Source organism: Montipora capricornis, chromosome 4 (assembly GCF_036669925.1).
Source record: "Montipora capricornis isolate CH-2021 chromosome 4, ASM3666992v2, whole genome shotgun sequence".
In the NCBI taxonomy this organism is placed as follows: Eukaryota; Metazoa; Cnidaria; class Anthozoa; order Scleractinia; family Acroporidae; genus Montipora; species Montipora capricornis.
In genome coordinates, this window is record NC_090886.1 from 20997147 (window position 1) to 21016340 (window position 19194).

The following is a 19194-nucleotide window of genomic DNA, read 5'->3' on the forward strand; positions in this document are numbered from 1 at the left end:
TCCGGTCTCTGTATTTTCGATGAACACTTAACTTGTCAGTTTCCAGATTCAATGCCAGGAGATTTCGAGTCCTCCCTTGCCGATGCGCTTAAATTATTTGGTATTCAAACATTGAAAAACGAGCAGAGAGAGTGTTTGGAGAAATTAGTGGTAGAAAAGCGAGATGTTCTTGCAGTTCTTCCAACGGGTTAAGGGAAGAGCATTATTTATCAACTAATCCCAAGAATGTTTGACAAGAAAAGTACTGTTTTAGTTGTCAGCCCTCTGGAGTCAATTCGCGACCAGCAGATAAGAAAGTTGAAGAAGGTTGGGATGCATGCAGTAGATTTGTCAGACGAAGAAGCGCTTTCGAAGGCTACTGATACCGAATTGGTGTTCGGCAGTGCCGAGCAATGGCTCTCATCAAAAGGAAAAATTCAGAATATTGAAAACCCCGCCGCACTAGTAATAGACGAGGCTCACACCACTGAAACATGGTAAGCTGTAAGGTAAAGGAAAATATGGGCTCACTAGAAGGACAACAATTTTTTTCAATATTTCAAATTAAGTTGTGTTGGACGGCCTAAAAGGAAGAGGGAAAATATGACCACATCAAATATGTTCTGGTCCCCAGGAAACATTGGTGTGAAAACAAATTTAAAATGTTTCTCAATTTTGGGGCGTGGACAACGTTTTGCAGACGTGATGGTATTAAGTAATAATAATACTTTACCTCTAATGGCTAATGACTCAGCCAATACTTAAGTATTTAAGCCCTGACTAATGCCTCATAAGAGACAGGAAGTGGCTGCCACTGACTTGTTGGAGTTAACAAAACCGTTTCTTAAATATTCTTAAATTTATGAAAATAAAGTACTTTTAAATTCAACAGGGGTATAGGGAAGAAAGGAAAAAAAGCGTTCAGGGAAGCATTTGGACGCCTCAATGAGATGCGATCATTTCTTGTGGAAGTTCCTGTCCTATGCATAACCGCAACGGCTGATAGAGGAATGCGAAGACGGTTAATCAACTACCTATCAATGCGGAATCCTCATGAGGTGGTCCTTAGTCCAAATAAGGACAATATTAGATTTTCTGTCAATCGAGCTGACAAAGAGTTGAATTGTCTGAATTGGATTGTGAAGATGCTGGAAAAAGAGAGGGAACATTGTCCACATGGCATTATCTTTTGTCAGACAGTGAATGACATTGCACTTGTACTAAGTTACCTTCTGACAAAACTTGGTAAAAATGCCTATGTTGATGGAGAAACACCCATTGCTGAACGTTGTTTAATTGGTGTATTTTATTCTATGACACCTCAAACACTCAAGGACAGAGTTAAGTCCTCTTTTGAAAGTGGTATTGGACAAGCACGAATCGTGATTGCTACCACATCACTGAGCATGGGGGTTGACTTCCCCAGTGTTACTTATGTCATCCATTTTGGTCCTGCCAGAGATCTTGTAAGTCATTTGCAGGAGGCGGGACGCGCAGGCCGTGATGGTGTCACACAGGCACACAATATCGTTGTGTATCTTGGAAAGCATAAAGCACTCTGTCACAAGGAAATGACCAAAGTGTTGGACTCTAAAGAGTGTGTCAGGAAAGCCCTTCTTTCCTCTTTTGGTGATGAAACCTGTGTCACACCTAGGCATAATTGTTGTAATTGGTGTCACAAAAACTGTGATTGTGGTGGTGATGGTTCATGCAGTGAACCACTTCCAGTTTTTGATAAACCCCCTGTTGAGGAAGCTTACACTGGCCCAATCAGAACTGTCACAGAGGAGGATAGGAACTACTTGCGAGCTGCACTTTTTGAACTGAAATTAAGCCTGGGCCGGCAAACGAAAGTGTGTTTATTTGATAACAGTGGTGCAATCTCACATGGGTTTACAGACAAAGTAATTGAGGCCATAGTGGCCAACTGCAATAGGCTCTTCACTTCAAGAGATATCCTACAGACTTGTTTTGTGTCGTCTCCAAAATTGGCTGTTATTGTCCTTGAAATCTTGCATGAATGTTTTGGAGACTATCAGCCTCTGGACTTTGAATATAAAGTTTCATCCATGACTGAGTCCATGATCAGCCCCTTGCTCATGCAAGACACAACTGTAGATATACCATTCGAAGAACTTTCTGATTGGGAAGACGACTTCCTTTAAGAACATAAGTGAGTAAATTAATTTAACCCTTCCCCACCTGAGAGCGAGACTTTTATATTTTACTCTGGCCAACACCAGACGATTTTACCAACCAACTGGGGGCACTTTAGGTGTGAATGGGTTAAGGTGAAGGAACAAAATGACCTCAAAATTGTCTCTATTACCCATGCAGCCAGTAGGTAGGAGCAAGGGCTGACCACTCAGTATGAGTTAGGAAAAGGAGAACAAGATGTTGAATGTGATAGTTTCCAAAAACATGTACTCAATCCACCTACCATTGTGAGTAGGCTCCATTTTGTTGGATTCACACATCAGTCACAATGATCAGATAAGTTCAATAAACAGGATGCTTTATGCATCTTGGCAGCCTTCAATTATAATAATTTGCTTCTAAAGTTGAGTTAACAGTTACAGTCTGGCTGCATGATTAAATGTGCCCATTCTTTGAGTATATCCATAGTTAATAGAGGGGACTGGTTTTTTGAAGTTCGGGAAACATGAAAGGAGCAAACAAAGATGCCAAGATTTAGGTTGGAAAGTCCACGCCCGAGCACAGTCTTTTGTTTTGCACTCATACACTATGCATGAATTACGTAACCAACACGTTTCTGTTGGTTAGTTCCTCAGTACGGAGTAAACAGCTATTTTGTTGGTGCACAGTCAAGGCCAAAAAAGAGAACAAAAACATGCAACAAATAAATTTTTAAGGTTTCATAACCATTCCCCACTATTAACTATGGTCTATCTGGTGTAGGTACATGCATTTGAAATGGTTCAAAATTGGCATTGAACAAATAGTCTTTATTATCGTTCTGTTGCACAATAACGGTTTATATTATGAGGAGTTAGCCAAAGAAGATAATCTTGAGAACACTGATTAACCTGCAATCAGGTTCGTTTCCTGCAGTGCATGTGATAAATGATGGGCCTGATGGAAGGTTATAAGATAAGAGGCACTTACAGGTTAGTAACCTTGAAACAGTGCAGTTTCTGATGAAGACAAAACTTTATTTGTACCATCACTTCCATGTTACTTGTCACCTTATGTGCAATATTATTGTTATGGAATGGAAAGTAATTCTAGTGAGAACCAATGGTAAACACATCAGAACATAACAAGAAACCGTGAAGTCAATATATTTTAATTAATGCTATTATGGCCTTCAACAGTAATTCCTTGACTGAATAGGTTTTCTGAATTATGTTTTAGTGCATTTATTACATTTGCCTGATAGTGACACTTCCACGAAATATCCAGGGTCTAAACAACTACAGTCGATATCAATTTGTCCCAAGAGGTTGTTGAGCAGAATGAAACAAGTTTTAAATATGTTCCAAAAGTAAAGTGAAGCATCAACAATATATCACCTTCCGTTGTGCTAATTATCTGTTGGAAAAAGAATTTTTCAGTGGATTTCCACCTTGAAATTAATCAGAAAGCATATTCTTTTGGTCTTGTCCCCTCCATTGTTTAACGCGGTGAAGTAAAATAGCAGATTTTATAATAAGAGCAGCCGTAACAACGAAATATTTCACGAAAATGTAAATAAAAGGTTTAGAAAAACTTTGCTTCAAGAGTTGTGGTAGGTGCATTAACTTGAACCAAAAAAGTTTCAAAACAGCTATCTTCCTTTAATTTGGTCTTAATGACCACTAACGTAAAACGGAATTTATCTGATATACGAGGAAGGTGAGATTTTAACACGGAATAAAACATAACATGGCTTCCTTCAATCGACTCTGGAACGTTGGGAGTCAATGAAATGAGAAAACAACTAAAACAACAACAAATTACCAACAAAACTTAAGGTTACGTACCTTACTTCTCAGTTTGTCTACGCTTCAAAGATTGAAATTAGTAACGGCATTTAGCTATAGGTTATCTCAGTCACAAAAATGTCAAGCTAAATACAATATTGCAAATTCAGCTGATTCAATTCGGAGGAAGAAGGACGACACCATCCTTTGGAGTTACATAGTCGAAAGGTACATAAAGTAACATTCCCATGCTTGAAACGTGTACTTCTTAGATTGAAGCCAAAGCTGGAGACAAATAATCTTCCCACGGTAAGTAACTCTTGGTCAAAACAAAATGGCGTGCATCTTACTTGCATCCACAAGTACACGCGAGAACTCGCGAGTATTGTGTAACGGAAGTAAATTTGATTGGCCGATGAAGGACATGTCAATCAATCAAAAAAAGTGGGCGGAAGGAATTTCGAAGAGGAATTTGGTCAGGCTCTATTTTTCGTTTCGCCAACTCCACAACACGCGAAACTAAAATAGAGCCTGATCGCAGGTTAAAAGTGACATGGCCGGAATTCAGCGGGCGCCGTGATTAAGTTACCGCGGCATGTTTCCCTCCCAAACAGTGAAGCATCTGTGTCAACTGATGGCAAGATACCGGGTTTTTGTAAGTTTCTTTTTCAGTCAAGTGTTATAAAGTTTGACAATGAAATGAGCGAAGTCAAAACAAAGATCACAATCGCCCAACTCTTATTTATGCAAAGTCAAAATTTACTCTCCAAGACGCGTACGACGTTATTTATCACCAGGTAATTCCATCATTTTGGAAATAACAGCTACTGTATTATTCATCTGCGTCACAAGTTTTCACTGATTTTGGGGCTCATTTTGTTGAAACTCAAGCACGCTTCCAATAGGCCTGTGAACCCTTCCTGCTTACAGAGCAATACTAAAAAACTTCTCCCATATCACATTTCAACCTTAAGCTCGAAAATTCAATACACAACATGATATTATAATTCACAAAGGCAGAAAATACCACAGAATCCTTTTCCAGCGAAAAAATTATTGAAACTAACAACATATTTGCTCTTAGAGGCGAAAACCTCTTCCTATTTCATTGCGTGCGTGAAGACAAGAAACTCAATCGTGTCAAATTACCATGTACTTCAGCGATAGATTGTTGTCGAAGTCCAGTACTCGTCGCTTTTGAGCTTCCTGCCTAGTTTATCCAACTGACTTTCCATTATTGAGCTCCATAAGGGTATATTTTGTTTAAGGATCCACTAAAACGCCATTCGCGTTACATGACTTTCGACGCCATTGCAGGCTAAGTTAATGATTCTACTGTGTCCACCAGAGAAATCTACGCAGTTCCACTACCCTCTCGATCCTAAGAACATACGAATAGAAGACTCTATGCACAAAGACACCACTTACCAGGGGAGTGACAGGAAAAACTTTTACCGACACGGGAAAAAAAAAAAACTAAAAAAAGAAAAAAAAGAAAACAAACAAACTAAACGAAGACCTCGACTGGTTTGCCATAGGCAACCCAGTAATAAAAAGAAAACGAAAAATAAAAAAACGACGAAATTAAAGACAGATTCCGACTGGGTTGGCAACCCAGTAATGATGACAGCTTTGCACGGAAGGAATTTGTCTTCTAGATAAGTCTGAACGCTTAAGCGGACTTAATGTGACTTGGCTTGACTTAGGCTAAGACAGACTTAGTGCCTAGTGTGAACCCAGAAATTATCAATAAGCACACTTAAAAACACCCAATGATCATGATCTTAGTCCGTGACCTTCAAGTCCTAACATCACTACGTCATAATATCGTGTTTCGGGCTTATCATTTACCCGGTGTTGACAATACCCGGGCGGACTTAATAGGTGGGTTCATACTAGCGGACTACGGATACCTTAAGTACACTTGAGCCCTACTTCAGATGTGAACGGCTTTAATTTCAGCTCAAGTAGCCTACTTTGTGGCCATGGTAACTTATTAGGTGGGTTCATACTAGCGGACTAAGGATACCTTAAGTACACTTGAGTCCACCTTCAGATGTGAACGGCTTTAATTTCAGCTCAAGTAGCCTACTTTGTGGCCATGGTAACGCATTGCCTTCAGAGAGGCCGCAGTAACTAGCAAGTCTTGTTCAGACCATCCTTACGAGCTTACTTATCTACTATCAAAACACATTCCGGAAACGGACGTCAATCAAGCATGTTGTGCGGCGGGAAATTGATTGACAACACGATTACCTTGAAAGCATACTTTGAATCCTAATATGAACGCTCATCACGGTAAGTAAACATTGACGATCTTAAGTATACTTGAGCTCGGGTATACTTAAGGTGTACTTATTCCGCTGGTATGAACCCACCTATTTTCTCGTTTACAGATTGTAGATTTCAGGAAAGCCTTCCAAGATGCCGACCCAGAGCCAACCCATGTTCCCGAGACCCTTCTCCCGCAGAAGTGGTCGATACGTTAAAAGAATTACTACATTCCTCATTGTCGACCATTGTCGGAGCAGTCTCGCAAACAATACTCATGGGCTTGGGTTGTCTTTACTGAATTCTATACCCGCTATCAGAGTGCCGACTTACATTTCCCCGTTTCGACCGCGTGTATCACATTATTCATTTCCTTTTTATGTGCCAAGGGCCTAGCTCCTGCTACCATCAACTCGTACCTATCAGCCATAGCATTTGTACATAAGATCACAGGCCACTACGACCCGACCAAATCATTCTCAGTTGAAAAGCTTCTTGTGGCCTTAGGCCGCCGCGTTCAAGCCGATGTTCGTATGCCCATCAAGTATACTTGATTGAAAGTTACTGGGCAGCATTGTTAGATTTTTCGTTTATGTTCCCTTTGAAAAAAACATCCATTCTCATTCTCATTCTCGCTGGTTAATAATTAAATGGAAACGGTTAATCGTTATATTATTGGTTAAATATTAACTTCGTTTAATAAAGTCCAGTCCAGGGTCCAGTCCAGAGTCCAGTCCAAAGTCCAGTCCAGAGTCCAGTCAATCTTTTCCAGTTGGCCGTTTGTCATAACCATAGAAAGCGAACCTTCAGAAACATTTTGCCCCCTGCAGACCTTAATCGACTACATTAAACTCTGGGGTTACCATAAAGGCTCCTTGTTCTCGTGTGCAGCTGGCGGGGCAATCTCGACACATGCTTTTAACACTGAGCTCCGTCGTGCTTTGACTTTTTTCGGCCTTGATTGTTCTCGCTACAAGAGCCATAGCTTTCGCATTGGTGCAGCGTGCCATACGTCTGAGAAAGGTTTTTCGGATTCGCAAATCCGTGCCCTAGGTAGATGGCGTTCGGACGCTTTTAGAACTTACATTCGTCCGCCTTCGCTCAAAGCTAACTAATTGTTTTTAAACGTTTAAGACACTAGTCAAGCCGCGATTGGATCTCCGTTGTATAGGTCAGTCAGGAGCTGCTATGCAGGGGTGATTTTCAATATGGCTATTTAACCGTCCGTTATGGGACCAGTATATTTTGTCCTCATCTCTGGTTAGTATTAACGGGCCACGGTGGATTCTCTGATGCGTGGGTCAGTCAGAGGCTGCCATACTAAGAGGGTTTTTCACTGTGAACTCTTTTCGCTCTCACTTATTATTTACTTTACCAATATGTTCCCATGTACTACTTTATCAATATGTTATCTGTCTTACGAAGGAGCTAAGGTCTTGGCAAGAATTAATATGTTATTTACCCTCTGTTTTCAATGTCAGTGCGCGTCCGGTTCATGACTAGGTCAAACAGGGGCTGCTGGTCACGACAGGACTTTCTTTTATCCTCGCTGTTTTCAGTTTAATTTTCCTCGGGGTTCTTAGTTCCGGATCTTGGTGGGGAGGTCACACGGTGTGTGCCTTGTGGCGCTTATTTCTTCCCCCACCTTTTCCGAAGAGACATTTAATTACTTAATTATTTCCATGTCACGCCACGCTCTGATTAGTTTGTTAAGCATGGCGTGACTTTTTACTGTTATGTTAATAAATACGTCACAATAGTGGCCAATTTTATCCAACCATATTAGTATACGGTCTCTTCGTAAAACAAGTGCGACCCGGAGCTAATTACCCCTCGACTACCTAAGTTTGCGAGATTAGTAAATACCCAATATATAATATTCGGAAAGGTACCGTGATTCAAAAAAAAGTGAATTTCTTTTGTCTTTCACGTGCTTTTCTTTTCTGGACTCCTTTCATTCATGGTTTCGGTAACAACTTCGCTCAGACCCCACCAAGGAACAAAGAGGACTCTCAATGTGAATCATTCTCGTAGCTTGAGCCGTTCAAAACAGGAGTGACGCCGGTTGTACGAACTCTATAGTCACAACAATATCGATAAAAATCAATTTTGCAGATTAAAGAGTGTCAATCACATTCAACTTTTTAAGCTGAAATAAAACAACTGGATATCATCGACCTTTCTTGTTCTTATTCCGGTTCCGGATTCCGGATTCCGGATTCCGGATTCGATCTCTTCCAGGGGCCGACGTCACGAGGGCTTGCCTGTTCAACAGACCTCCATTTTGAGCGAGGTAAACGATAGTTCTGAGCATTTAACCGTCTTTCAATCGTCTAACTACACGCAATGGCGGCCACAAACTACCCACCACATTTCTCAGAGCCATGGAAGTTGAGCGATGTCGTTCTTGTTGTTGAAGATCAAAGATTCCATGTTCATCGAAGCACTCTTGCGTTTTGGTCTCCTGTCTTCGAAAGAATGTTCACAACAGATTTCAAGGAGAAAGATATTGATGAAATCTCTCTTCCCGGGAAAAAAGCAAGCCAATTTGATGAAATGTTGCAGATGATGTATCCATCCCTAGAAGAGAAGCTAATCACCCAAAGAAATTGCTATTTCCTGTTTGAACTTGCTCGTGAATACCAAATAGATTCCATTTCTCATAAGAGTGTTAATCTCATGGTTTCTATGGTCAAAGACAGGACAGAGAAGGACGTGTTAGGTATGCTGGTCTACGCACAAACGTACCAAATTGAACCACTCGTATCAACCTGCATTTATGAAGCTCGGCGATTAAGTTTAAAAGAATTAAAACAGCATGAAAAGCGTGACCAAATTGAACCAGACAACTATTTGCGCATTGCTGAAGGGATTATAGAACGTCTTGAGAAACAAAATGAGGATCTTAATGCGACTTGCCAAGGCATGAAGCGCAGTTCAACGCGGCGGAGGTGTAAAGAGCATCTGTACGTTAAAACTGCAATATGTGAGTAAAAGCTTTTTTGATCATGGTGGTAAAGGTTGTTCTTTATGTATAATTTTAATTATGAAAAGTATCCTAGTAACACGACTGATTATTTGAATTATTTGAAGAGGGACACCGACAGGAGAAACGTGACGTGTAATAGTCTTTCTTCTGTTGCCACTACGTTACTTGATTTAAATGCTCAAATACAGCCGATACCTTCAACTTAGCTTGTGAAAATCTCCGGAGTTGCACCAAGCAAGCAATATCCTTTTGACAGCTTCGTTCAGATTCTGAAACAAGAAATATTTCAAAATCCTCAAAGCCGTGAAAACGACTGAAATTGGTAAATAAACAAAAACAAATTTTCTTATAATTTTAGCTCATTGACAAATGAACAAAAACAAGAGTAGTAAGTCATACAATAAAGAAATTGTGTACTTCCCCATTTAAGGACGTTCGCGCTAATGGTTTGTGCACAAGGTTACTGGGCAGGTAACGCGACTGTAATATGTCACGCATTACTTCGTGTATTAGTAAAACCTTTGCAGACACCGTGGACGATAAGTCTTGCACAGCGTTGGATCAGAGAGGATCGTAATCAGTCAAAATTGATTAAAAATATTTAGGAAAGTCAAGTAGACTACTGCACGACTGATGTTCGCGTTGCTTTATCAGTCGTGCACTTTCATAATAATTCATAAAATAACACGGCGACAAAAACGCCGGGGAAAAAATCCAGGCCGGCAAAAGAATGGCACATTTATTTCCGAATCATCATGAAACATTAAAGAGAAGTTAGCGGGAGGATGGAAAAGCTCTGGAAAAGGTAACTGATCAAGTAGTGGCTGAAAGTTTGGAAAACTCGAGGACGAACCGTTGCGTAAATTTAATGGCGCTGTTTTTTTCAAATGCTTTTATTACCCTACGAACTTAAGTTCAAAATGAATGCATGTTTTTGAAGTTCTTTTCCTTTACTTTCGTGAAAATAGAGCAGTATTTTCGTCCTCGTCCGCTTGAATAGTGCGGACCTGCGTGGAAACGACGAGCGATTAAATTTCACTAAAAACACACTCCAGAAGATGAGCATGACGACAATGGAGAGATATGATATAAACACTAACCAAATGAAGATAAAGACTACTTAAAACTTCGTTTCTACGGTCGAGAAAGTTTTTTTTTTTGTTTGTTTGTTTGCTTTTGTTTTTTTTTGTTTTTTTTTGGGGGGGGGGGGGGGGAATTAAAAACCTTTCATTCCTTCAACGATCGATTCTCTCTTGGGTTCCAGTCCTTCCCCGACAGGTCGCGCAAAAACGTGACAATTGAATTTTTCCAAGAGCTTTGCAAAATCACATTTATTTTGCTCGTTTAGGTCATCGGTGACCCAGATTTTTTCAATCATGAATCACTTACTTTACTTACTATCTACAAAATATGATGAAATGAAAAAATTTCCACCGTAAGAAGTTATCTTTTTTTTTTAAACATTTTCTTTCAAAAGTAAAGTAACCATATTTAACAGTAATTCAACTGACAAACCTGAGGTCGACGGTGCGCTCATTTTACTCCCCCCTCCCATCAGTATTCCGTTTTATGGGTATTATTTAAAGCTACTTAGCTACACGGAAAGCAAAGAAGTCGAAACAAGGATGCGAGATGCGGGAATCCAACTCAGAACCTCTTGCACCAAGACCGCGCACTAACCGACTGTGCCATCCTTGCTCCTTGTGCCATAGTAACTGCTTGCTCCCCTCACTCCTAAAAACCTCAGCACGTAAACCTTCACTCTAACCGTTTATTTCTATGACTTTCGATGGATGAGCAGATCAGGCTACATCTCGTTGTTATGACCGATTTCTCGAAATTAAGGCATTTTTCCACTGCCATTTTCTCCGAAACAAAGTCGGTGACCCCCATTTCTTTTTTTTTTTTTTTTCATTTTTGGAGTACTTTATGACCTAACTCTAGGCGAGAAATGAAGAAAATTTTACCGTAGAAAGATTTTGGCGCGAGCGTCCTTATTAAGTACGAACTTATATATCTTGGTTTCTAGTTAGGATCTTTTTGGTACATGGTTACTCATATGTCGCTTTCGAAATTATTTTGTAGGTACTTTCTGTTTTATATTTACGATTAAGGATAGTATTTAGGATTATCAACTTTCAGAGTTCGTGTCTTTTTTTTTTTTTTTCAATTTGCGTTTGTCGTTTGCCATTAAGTAAGCCAAACAACTTTGCGAAGTGTGATTTAATTCATCCCTTTGTTAGTTAGTCGTTTCTAAGTTTCTTTTCACCCTTCTTCATAATGTTAAGATGCATTTCCTTTGATTTTATTAGGCAATCGTTAAATATTTGAAATTCAATTGCTTTGAAAAATAAAGAAGAGCATCAGTCCAGACAAGAGTGAATTAGATAAAGAGTGCCCTTTAGGAAATGGATGGGCTCCCCAGCAAAGTGACAAAGGAATCTATTTTTAGAATAACCCTTCCCGCAAAAATAAGTTGTCATCATTCCCTTTAAAAACATGGCAGAAGCAGTCATGCGTTACGTGGCTTCTCCTGATTGGTTTAAGCGGCAGCCCTTTGTCTGTTTTCGCACGTAAAGTGTATATATATAAAAGATCCATTTGTTACCGTGCTGGAGCGAGACCACGAATTGATAGAGAAACACTCTTATCTAATTTATGCGTGGTCCAAGTAGTTTGTGTATTGCGTCATCGCCACCATGTTGGATGGGCATGGAAGATGAGAGATTTGTAAACTAACTTCTTTTTTTCGCCGTCCAGAATATGTATATTTCGTTATTGTTATATCTGCGTTTCTAGAGATTGATTGCAAACCTCCTACAATTCAACCAAAACCAACGAAAATCAGCTTTCATCAATCTTACAAAAGAACCTGGTAAAACATTTGTCAGCGGTTGATCCCCAATAGAAGGTGACATATTCGTATAATGCTACTAAATCATCATTGCTTAACTTGTCAAGTTACAAGATTTAGTCCAGTATGCTGACTTCCTGCTTCGCATGTTTATCATCAGGTGTAAGCAGGGTTAAAGACAATGTTAAATAGTTCACAAATGATTCACTCCTCAAAGACTAATATTCATTGCCAAGAGAACATGAGCGAAGGGAGCTAATCTTTGTGCACCATGTTAAGTATCTGAAATTTAGACAGTGTAATTCCCCTCTTCGAAGAACACGAAAATAAAAACAAGCTCATTAACTTTCGCTTCTATCTGAGAAGCTTCAGCAGCAGTAAGGGCAGTATGGTGTTCATTTGTGGCTTCTTATGTTCCCTTTTAATACGTTATCTTTTTACAATAATTGCTGGATCACATGACAAAAGGTGACCTCTGGAAGATCGTATTCACGATGCCTCAATCAACTCTCAAGCTCCTGAGCCTATTTTTATTCACGTGCTCTTCTTAGAAAATAATTACAGTCTGCTAATATCTGAAATTTCTTTTTAGACTGTGCCCATGCTGCAGAGGTTATTTTCAACTGTTAAGGCGAGGGTTCCCATGACTGAGCAGTCCTCGTTCACCCTTTACTGACCATTAAGGTCTTGTCCTTGAAATAACCACAGAGTATGACACAGGACCAATAATGAATAGCTTTTAAATTGTTTTCACGGGAATAGGACCCACTCTCTGACGTCATATCCTCTTGTCATTGCTCGATGCCAAAGTTACACGGAAGAAGTCCAGCGATATTGGTATTGAGAAAATTTTGTTGAAACGTTTTAAGGGAGTCATGTGAGACTAAGTCATGGGTCCCTCGATAACCTTATAGTATTTTGGATTTTTTTTTTTTTTTGAATAATGTGAGTAATTTGAAGTCTGATCTACTGTAGTTGTTAGCAAAATGAAGGGTTCCTGTATTTAATGCTTCATGTTACTCTTTTAATTTTAAGTGTATTTGAATTAGCTATTTCACATCCTTAATTAAACTTAAATTTTCCTTTATGTTATTGTTAAAAATTAACTTCATTTACGCTATGGGTACAATAAACTGTTGCTGTTGCTGTGAGGTAAAACCATTTCGTGTAACCTAGTTTGATTTTTATTATTGTAATGACTTAAAAAGTAATAAACTCGTTTTGAATAAAGGAGACAATTCTGTCCCAGTGCCCATCTTGCCCTTCTATTTTGTCTAATTATGGGATTTCATATCCTTGTATGATTCAGTAACGGGAAACATACGTATAATGAAGCTTGTGGAGGACAACGTCGTTTAGTTAAATTGTGGATTTGTCTATAACTAGTCAATGGAAATGGAAGGGTTCCAATGATGTCAAAGACCGTTTTCGAGGCAATAAGGCCATAGTACCTTCATGTTTACAACCAAAAGAGGATCATCATCCCAGTCTCTGCTATAGGAAATTTTGTTGCCTAACGACTCTGTCTCTTTAACTCTCTCCATCTATTCGGTCTAGTAATCAATAAAAACCTTTTTTTTTCTATTTTATCACGGAAAAAAAGGGTGATTGTATACAAAAGAAAATAATTTATATTGGGTGAACTTAAAAGTTCTCAAAAGTTTGAGAACTTTCAAAACGTTGCTCGTGCCCATAGATCACCATGACGAAGTGCAGTGGTGTTCATACGATTTCTTATGCTAACAGCGATGATCTTAAAAACTGTTTTGACATGAGAGCAAGCTTCTAATCTCACAGAATTTTCGTCCACGAAAATCTAACTTCCGTTTTCCTTGCTTCCAAAATAGCAATACTTTATTTGTTAGTTGTTCCCCCTCTGACTCTCTACAAGCATGATAGTTTGTTTTCTTTCATCTCTTCTGCAATTTCACAACGAGTTAATAAAAAGTAATACATAATTAGTGATATTTACCCTGGAAACTCTACTAACCCGAAAGTGGTTTTCAGGGAGGTCCTGCATACGATCGAATTTGAATTTAGAAATATTTCTTTTTGAGGAGAGGGGAAAACCGGAGTATCGGGAGAAAAACCTCTCGGAGCAAAGAGAGAACCAACAACGAACTCAATCGCAGTATTGTTGCATTCAATCTCAGATGGCAGTTTAATCAGAGGTGAGTTTCAAGCCCTTTTCGACGAGAAGGGCTGTACGTGGTAGATTTCCTAATTAGCGATTCAATCCCCACAATGTATAAGAATAGTCACGAAGGTAACTTCGGAGAAAGTTTCCAACAAATGGTCTGTCTGGGAGCAGTACAAATGTTTGAGCGCCAAGACAAGTTAGGAACACCCAACTTCCAGTTGCCTTCCGTTGCTTGAAAACGCTCGTGCATAATGAATCATCAGAGATGTACATATTTTAGTACCAGATAAGCACGCTGCATATATTCCTGACATGTGTAGAATCTGCTGTAACATGGATAATCGGAAAATGATGATTAAAGAGTGCCGTTCCTTAATAATACTTGTCAAACTATTTGCTCGAATTGAGGGAGGGTCTTATTTCACAAAGGCGCTATTCACAGAACTGCTGTAGCTTAAGTTTTTTTTAAAAATTAATTACGATGGTCTAGTTTAGTGTATTCCTGAAAACATAGTTAATCAGCATTACCAGAAATCGGCGACATTTTGCGCCCGCGAAGTATTTGGCACGCGGTTTCAAATTATCAAGATGGCGGCATAAAGAAAGCAGTACATAGAAAAAACAAGGACTGAAATAACACTCTATCAAAGGATCTGAATCAATTTAATTTCTTTTTTGAGGTTGTCAATACAAGGGAGAATGAAAAAGGGGAAACTAGAGTCTGGGCTCCTGTTCGAATGACGATTTTAGAGAGAAGAAACAACTTCGTTTCATGCGTGTGACTTGGCAGAGTAAAAATAATTTTCAAAAATCAGGGCCCACAGTACACTTAGCCAGCGATATTCTGTATAATAATAATCATATATGAAGTACCCACCTGTAAAGATGGCGATCAAAACAAACTGGAGACAGAAACTCTACTTTTCACAAGGAATAATAAGCGCAGTGGTGCGTTTTGTACCGCTTTTATCGCAGAAATGGATGTATTTTTACCTCTTTTATCGCAATTTGGGCGGCAATTTGGGGAATGGATAAAGGCTGACTTTTATCACGTTTTAAAGTTTGAACATCGATCGACGATTAGAGAGGTCGGCACCAAGGATTCACATCAACGGAATGTTCTAAAATGTGGAGGGAAGGTAAGCACCTCTGAGCTTTTTTGAAATAATTAGAGAGCTTAAGGAATTGTAACAGCCGTTCGTAAAATGTGTTGTTGGCGGCACGTTGGCGAACTTTCGAGAGACCAAAACTACTGTAAATAATGATATGGTACGTACACTTTACATTTAGAGGTCGGCAAATGTCGTGTATGCCACTATAGATCTGAAATTTCCACTTCTTCAATTTTCTCCATACATTTCTCTATAACGATCGGCGGCCATTCTTAGAGAGCGGAAGGTCTGGATCGAGTCTGGGCGTCCGCCATTTTGGAGGGACTAATTATGAAAACCTTCAAATTTGGTGATTTCACGTCGTTGTATATGCAGAGGACCACTAAGATATTTGCCAAAATCCGTGCTGCACGTGCAGCACGATTGTTTATGCTCTTTTAACCAATGATATTACTGTTTTGTGGCGATGTCGTAGTCGTAGCCGTCGCCTTTTCTTAAATTCCCTTATAAATACTCGGGAAACGGTTGACTCTAGGCCAAGTATGGGAGATAGGCTCCCCTTGATGAGCTTCTGGCGAAAGTATCCTCAGAGTCAAGTGATTCAGTGTAACGTCAGTAGATGGTAAAAAACACTCTATCCGTTGATGTGATTAGTCAATTAAGTCGTGACTTGTAGTAATCATTAAAGCGTGGTGATTGAGCGAAGACTTTATTCTCAGAGTCCATGAGCCATAGACAGATGAAACTTAATAACCATGTAGCTGTCTGGCCGAATTTTTCGTTGAGACGAATATTCTGTTACGTTCAGTCAACAAATATGCTGTTCCTTTACAGACATGCTTCGACTTACTCACGTCATCTCCAGTTTTGTTGCATAACAATTTGGCTGGAACTTACATCTCACTGACCATATACGAGACCTGCTAATTAACACCTGCTTCAAAATTTAAAATAACAATAAGAGACAGCTAAATTATAACTGATAAATGGACCGTACATGGAACAATACGCAATGAACTCGCTCAACAAAAAAGAAAAAGGTACAACCTATATAGCACGGCCTCAGGACCCCTTCTTCCAATTTCCTTCTCGCGTGACTTGTCAAGTGATGTCACGTGGTTGATTTTTCGTTGCATAATCTTGCATTTATTACTTCAACTGACGCCAACATTGAGCCCACCAAAGGAGCTACATCATTACTCCAGTTATTTCGATTGCATTTACAAGTCTTTTAAGCGTCCAACTACACACAATGGCGGCTAAAAGTTACCCTCCACATTTCTCAGAGCCATGGAAGTTGAGTGATGTCGTTCTTGTTGTTGAAGATCAAAGATTCCACGTTCATCGAGGCACTCTTGCATTTTGGTCTCCTGTCTTCGAAAGAATGTTCACAACAGATTTCAAGGAGAAAGATAACGCTGAAATCTCTCTTCCCGGGAAAAAAGCAAGCGAATTCGAGGAAATGTTGCAGATGATGTATCCATCCCTAGAAGAGAAGCTAATCACCCAAAGAAATTGCTACTTCCTGTTTGAACTTGCTCATGAATACCAAATAGATTCCATTGCTCAGAAGAGTGTTAATCTCATGGTATCTATGGTCAAAAGCAGGAAAGAGGACGACGTGTTGGGTATGTTGGTCTACGCTCAAAAGTACGAAATAAAATCTCTAATATCGACATGCATCTATGAGGCACGTACATTAAATTTAACGGAATTAAAAGGACATGGAAAGCGTGACCAAATTGAACCAGACAACTATTTGCGGATTGCTGAAGGGATTATGGAATTCCTTGAGGTAGAACGTTGGGGTCTATTTGGGAAAATGCAAAAAGTGAGTTTCAAACTTTATGAACATTGCCTTTCTAAACTTGGCGTATTGTATGGCTTTACGGCCCTAATTTTTTCAACGACTAGGTATTCAATTAACGTAAAGAACAAAGTCTTTCTTCCGTAGCCGAAGCATAGTAAATGCGAGAATAGATTCCCTGCCTTAACCGACGACTAGCTGCAAAAACCAAAAACTCCCCCACCTTTCTTTTCCGCAAATAAGGGGGTGGGGTGGAGTGGTGGGGGAGCAATCATGTTGGATCGCGTGGTAAAGAATATCTCTTGTCGTGGTAAGAAATCTCAACTAATTTTGCAACTGGTTGTGTAGCTTGTGAAAGTCGCTGGAATTGCAACACTCAAGCAAGTTGACAATTTCGTTTAGAATTGAAAAGAGGGTCTAGATGGGGTTAACTGGGGGGCCAACTGTAAATTATAATAGCTCACCTGCACGATGACGTCACGCGCGCAAACAGTTCTGGTAGTTGTAGTCATTGATCCAAGATGGCGGCTGGAGCTAATACAGGAGGATTCACTTGCTGCGTCCCAGGCTCTTTTAACAACGATAAACGCAACAGGGGTGTTTCTTTTTATAAATTTCCCAAAGACAAGAAACTGAAAAAAATAGGCACGCAATGCGTACGTGTGGTAGTGCAGTAATGTACACAGCGCTTCATTCCATAATTGTCAATTGAGATGGGTTTTGTTTTCCAGGAGATTCAAGGTTTGTCTTTGCGTAATATGCAACTCTTATTGTACACGGTATTGTTTTGGTACTTTAAATCACATCAGTGTCATGATAGATGTCTTACGTAAATAGCCGGGCCCTGAGAATACATGTGGTTACTTGTAAAATACTAAACCCAGAAAGACTGAAGAAAGTAAAAGGGAATCGAGATACATGGGCTTCGAGGGTGACATGTTACTCATTTTCAAGTTCCCTTCTTTGCACCTCAAGTTTAAGCGTGTCTGAGATTTTGACATCTTTCCAAGACAAATTTGTACGGAAGTCAAGCGCTGTCGAGCGAAGTTAGTATGGGTGACCTCAAAATGTACGACTTGCCGTGTCAGAAACATAGCACCGAAAATTCTATTTTAACGCTCACAGATTCGAACTAAGCAAGGTACAGATTTTGTTAGCCTGCTTTATACAAAACAAATGTTGATGAAAAAGTAGATAAATATTGATACACAGTTTTTAGGAAGAGAATGAAATATAATTTTTGGTATTAGCAACAACATTTGCGACGTGAAAACAACATAAATCTTGAACCGCGAATATACAAAATTACCATCGGCGAAAAACATTTTGGGAGATTTTGGCTACGTTCACTTTTTCTATCGTACTTTTGGCTGCTCAAGTAAATCTCAAAATCGAAAGTGACATCGAATTCAGCGTGCGCCGTTTTCATGTTACCTTGCATGTTTACTCGCGAAAAAAAGGATACATCTGTGTCAAAATGATGGCAAGCCACCGGGTTTTTGTTTTGTTAGTTTGGTTTTTTCTCTTTCAAGTGTTTTAAAGATTGACAAGAAATGTGCGAATTCAACACAAAGATCACAATCGCCCATCTCTTGACGTTGACCATTGTTTCTCTAAAGTCCAAAATTTACTCTCCTAGATTAGGTTATTTACCACCAGGTAATTCCATCGTTTTGGAAATAGAAGCTACCTTATTATTCATCAGCGTCACAAATTCCTGCCCATTTTGGAGCTCATTTTGTTGAAACTCAAGCACGCTTTCAACAGACCTGTTTATGTTCGTGAGTTATGCACGGGCTGCGGGCCTGTTGTCACCACGGAATTAAACTCTCACCCTCTTACGCTCTTACACTCTTACACCCTTACAACCCGGTGACATAGTGTGTAGTGCACTTACAGTGCGCTACCACAAAAATATGGATTCAAAAAATTTCAAGAAAAGACTTTAAACCGACAAACGGTCATCGAGTTTGTAGTCAACACTTCGAAGGTGGTAAGAAAACTTACATGAACAACGTTCCAACAGTATTTCTACTCTCAAAAAAACACCAAAAGGTGAATACGGAACCTCGAAGAACGCTCATCCGTGTCAACACATCAGCGAGGACGGCTAATACCA

General features: G+C 39.6%; 3 protein-coding genes across 5 annotated transcripts in view; all 3 read left to right on the forward strand.

Moving 5' to 3' along the window:
- The first annotated feature begins 225 nt into the window (after positions 1 to 225).
- Positions 226 to 2144, forward strand: LOC138046272 (ATP-dependent DNA helicase RecQ-like). Its single transcript, XM_068892946.1, has 2 exons — positions 226 to 476; positions 872 to 2144. Exons 1-2 carry the CDS (start codon positions 226 to 228, stop codon positions 2142 to 2144), a joined length of 1524 nt encoding a protein of 507 aa, XP_068749047.1.
- Positions 2145 to 8240: 6096 nt separating this feature from the next.
- Positions 8241 to 13271, forward strand: LOC138045777 (BTB and MATH domain-containing protein 36-like). 2 transcript variants are annotated; one of them, XM_068892398.1, is made up of 2 exons: positions 8241 to 9159; positions 12609 to 13271. In XM_068892398.1, exons 1-2 carry the CDS (start codon positions 8520 to 8522, stop codon positions 12644 to 12646), a joined length of 678 nt encoding a protein of 225 aa, XP_068748499.1. In that variant the 5' UTR covers positions 8241 to 8519; the 3' UTR covers positions 12647 to 13271. The 2 variants fall into 2 exon arrangements, with proteins under 2 accessions (XP_068748499.1, XP_068748500.1); XM_068892399.1 differs by having other exon boundaries at positions 8247 to 9159; positions 11475 to 13271.
- A 1490-nt stretch (positions 13272 to 14761) lies between these two features.
- Positions 14762 to 19194, forward strand: part of LOC138045778 (BTB and MATH domain-containing protein 36-like) — a 10038-nt gene continuing 5605 nt past the window's right edge. The window contains exons 1-2 of one of the 2 annotated variants that reach the window (XM_068892400.1): positions 14762 to 15295; positions 16103 to 17099. In XM_068892400.1, the coding sequence (XP_068748501.1) occupies positions 16521 to 17099 (579 nt within the window). In that variant the 5' untranslated portion in view covers positions 14762 to 15295; positions 16103 to 16520. Of the gene's footprint in view, positions 15296 to 15861; positions 17100 to 19194 lie in introns of those variants that run through there. The other variant, XM_068892401.1, reaches the window with a different exon arrangement.

Bases quoted from the DNA above. Each gene is read 5' to 3' on its own strand.
- LOC138046272 (XM_068892946.1), top strand. From the start codon at position 226: ATGTTTGACAAGAAAAGTACTGTTTTAGTTGTCAGCCCTCTGGAGTCA. The intron at 477-871 runs GTAAGCTGTAAG...TAAATTCAACAG, and splicing joins GCTCACACCACTGAAACATG to GGGTATAGGGAAGAAAGGAA.
- LOC138045777 (XM_068892398.1), top strand. From the start codon at position 8,520: ATGGCGGCCACAAACTACCCACCACATTTCTCAGAGCCATGGAAGTTG. The intron at 9,160-12,608 runs GTGAGTAAAAGC...ATTTCTTTTTAG, and splicing joins GTACGTTAAAACTGCAATAT to ACTGTGCCCATGCTGCAGAG.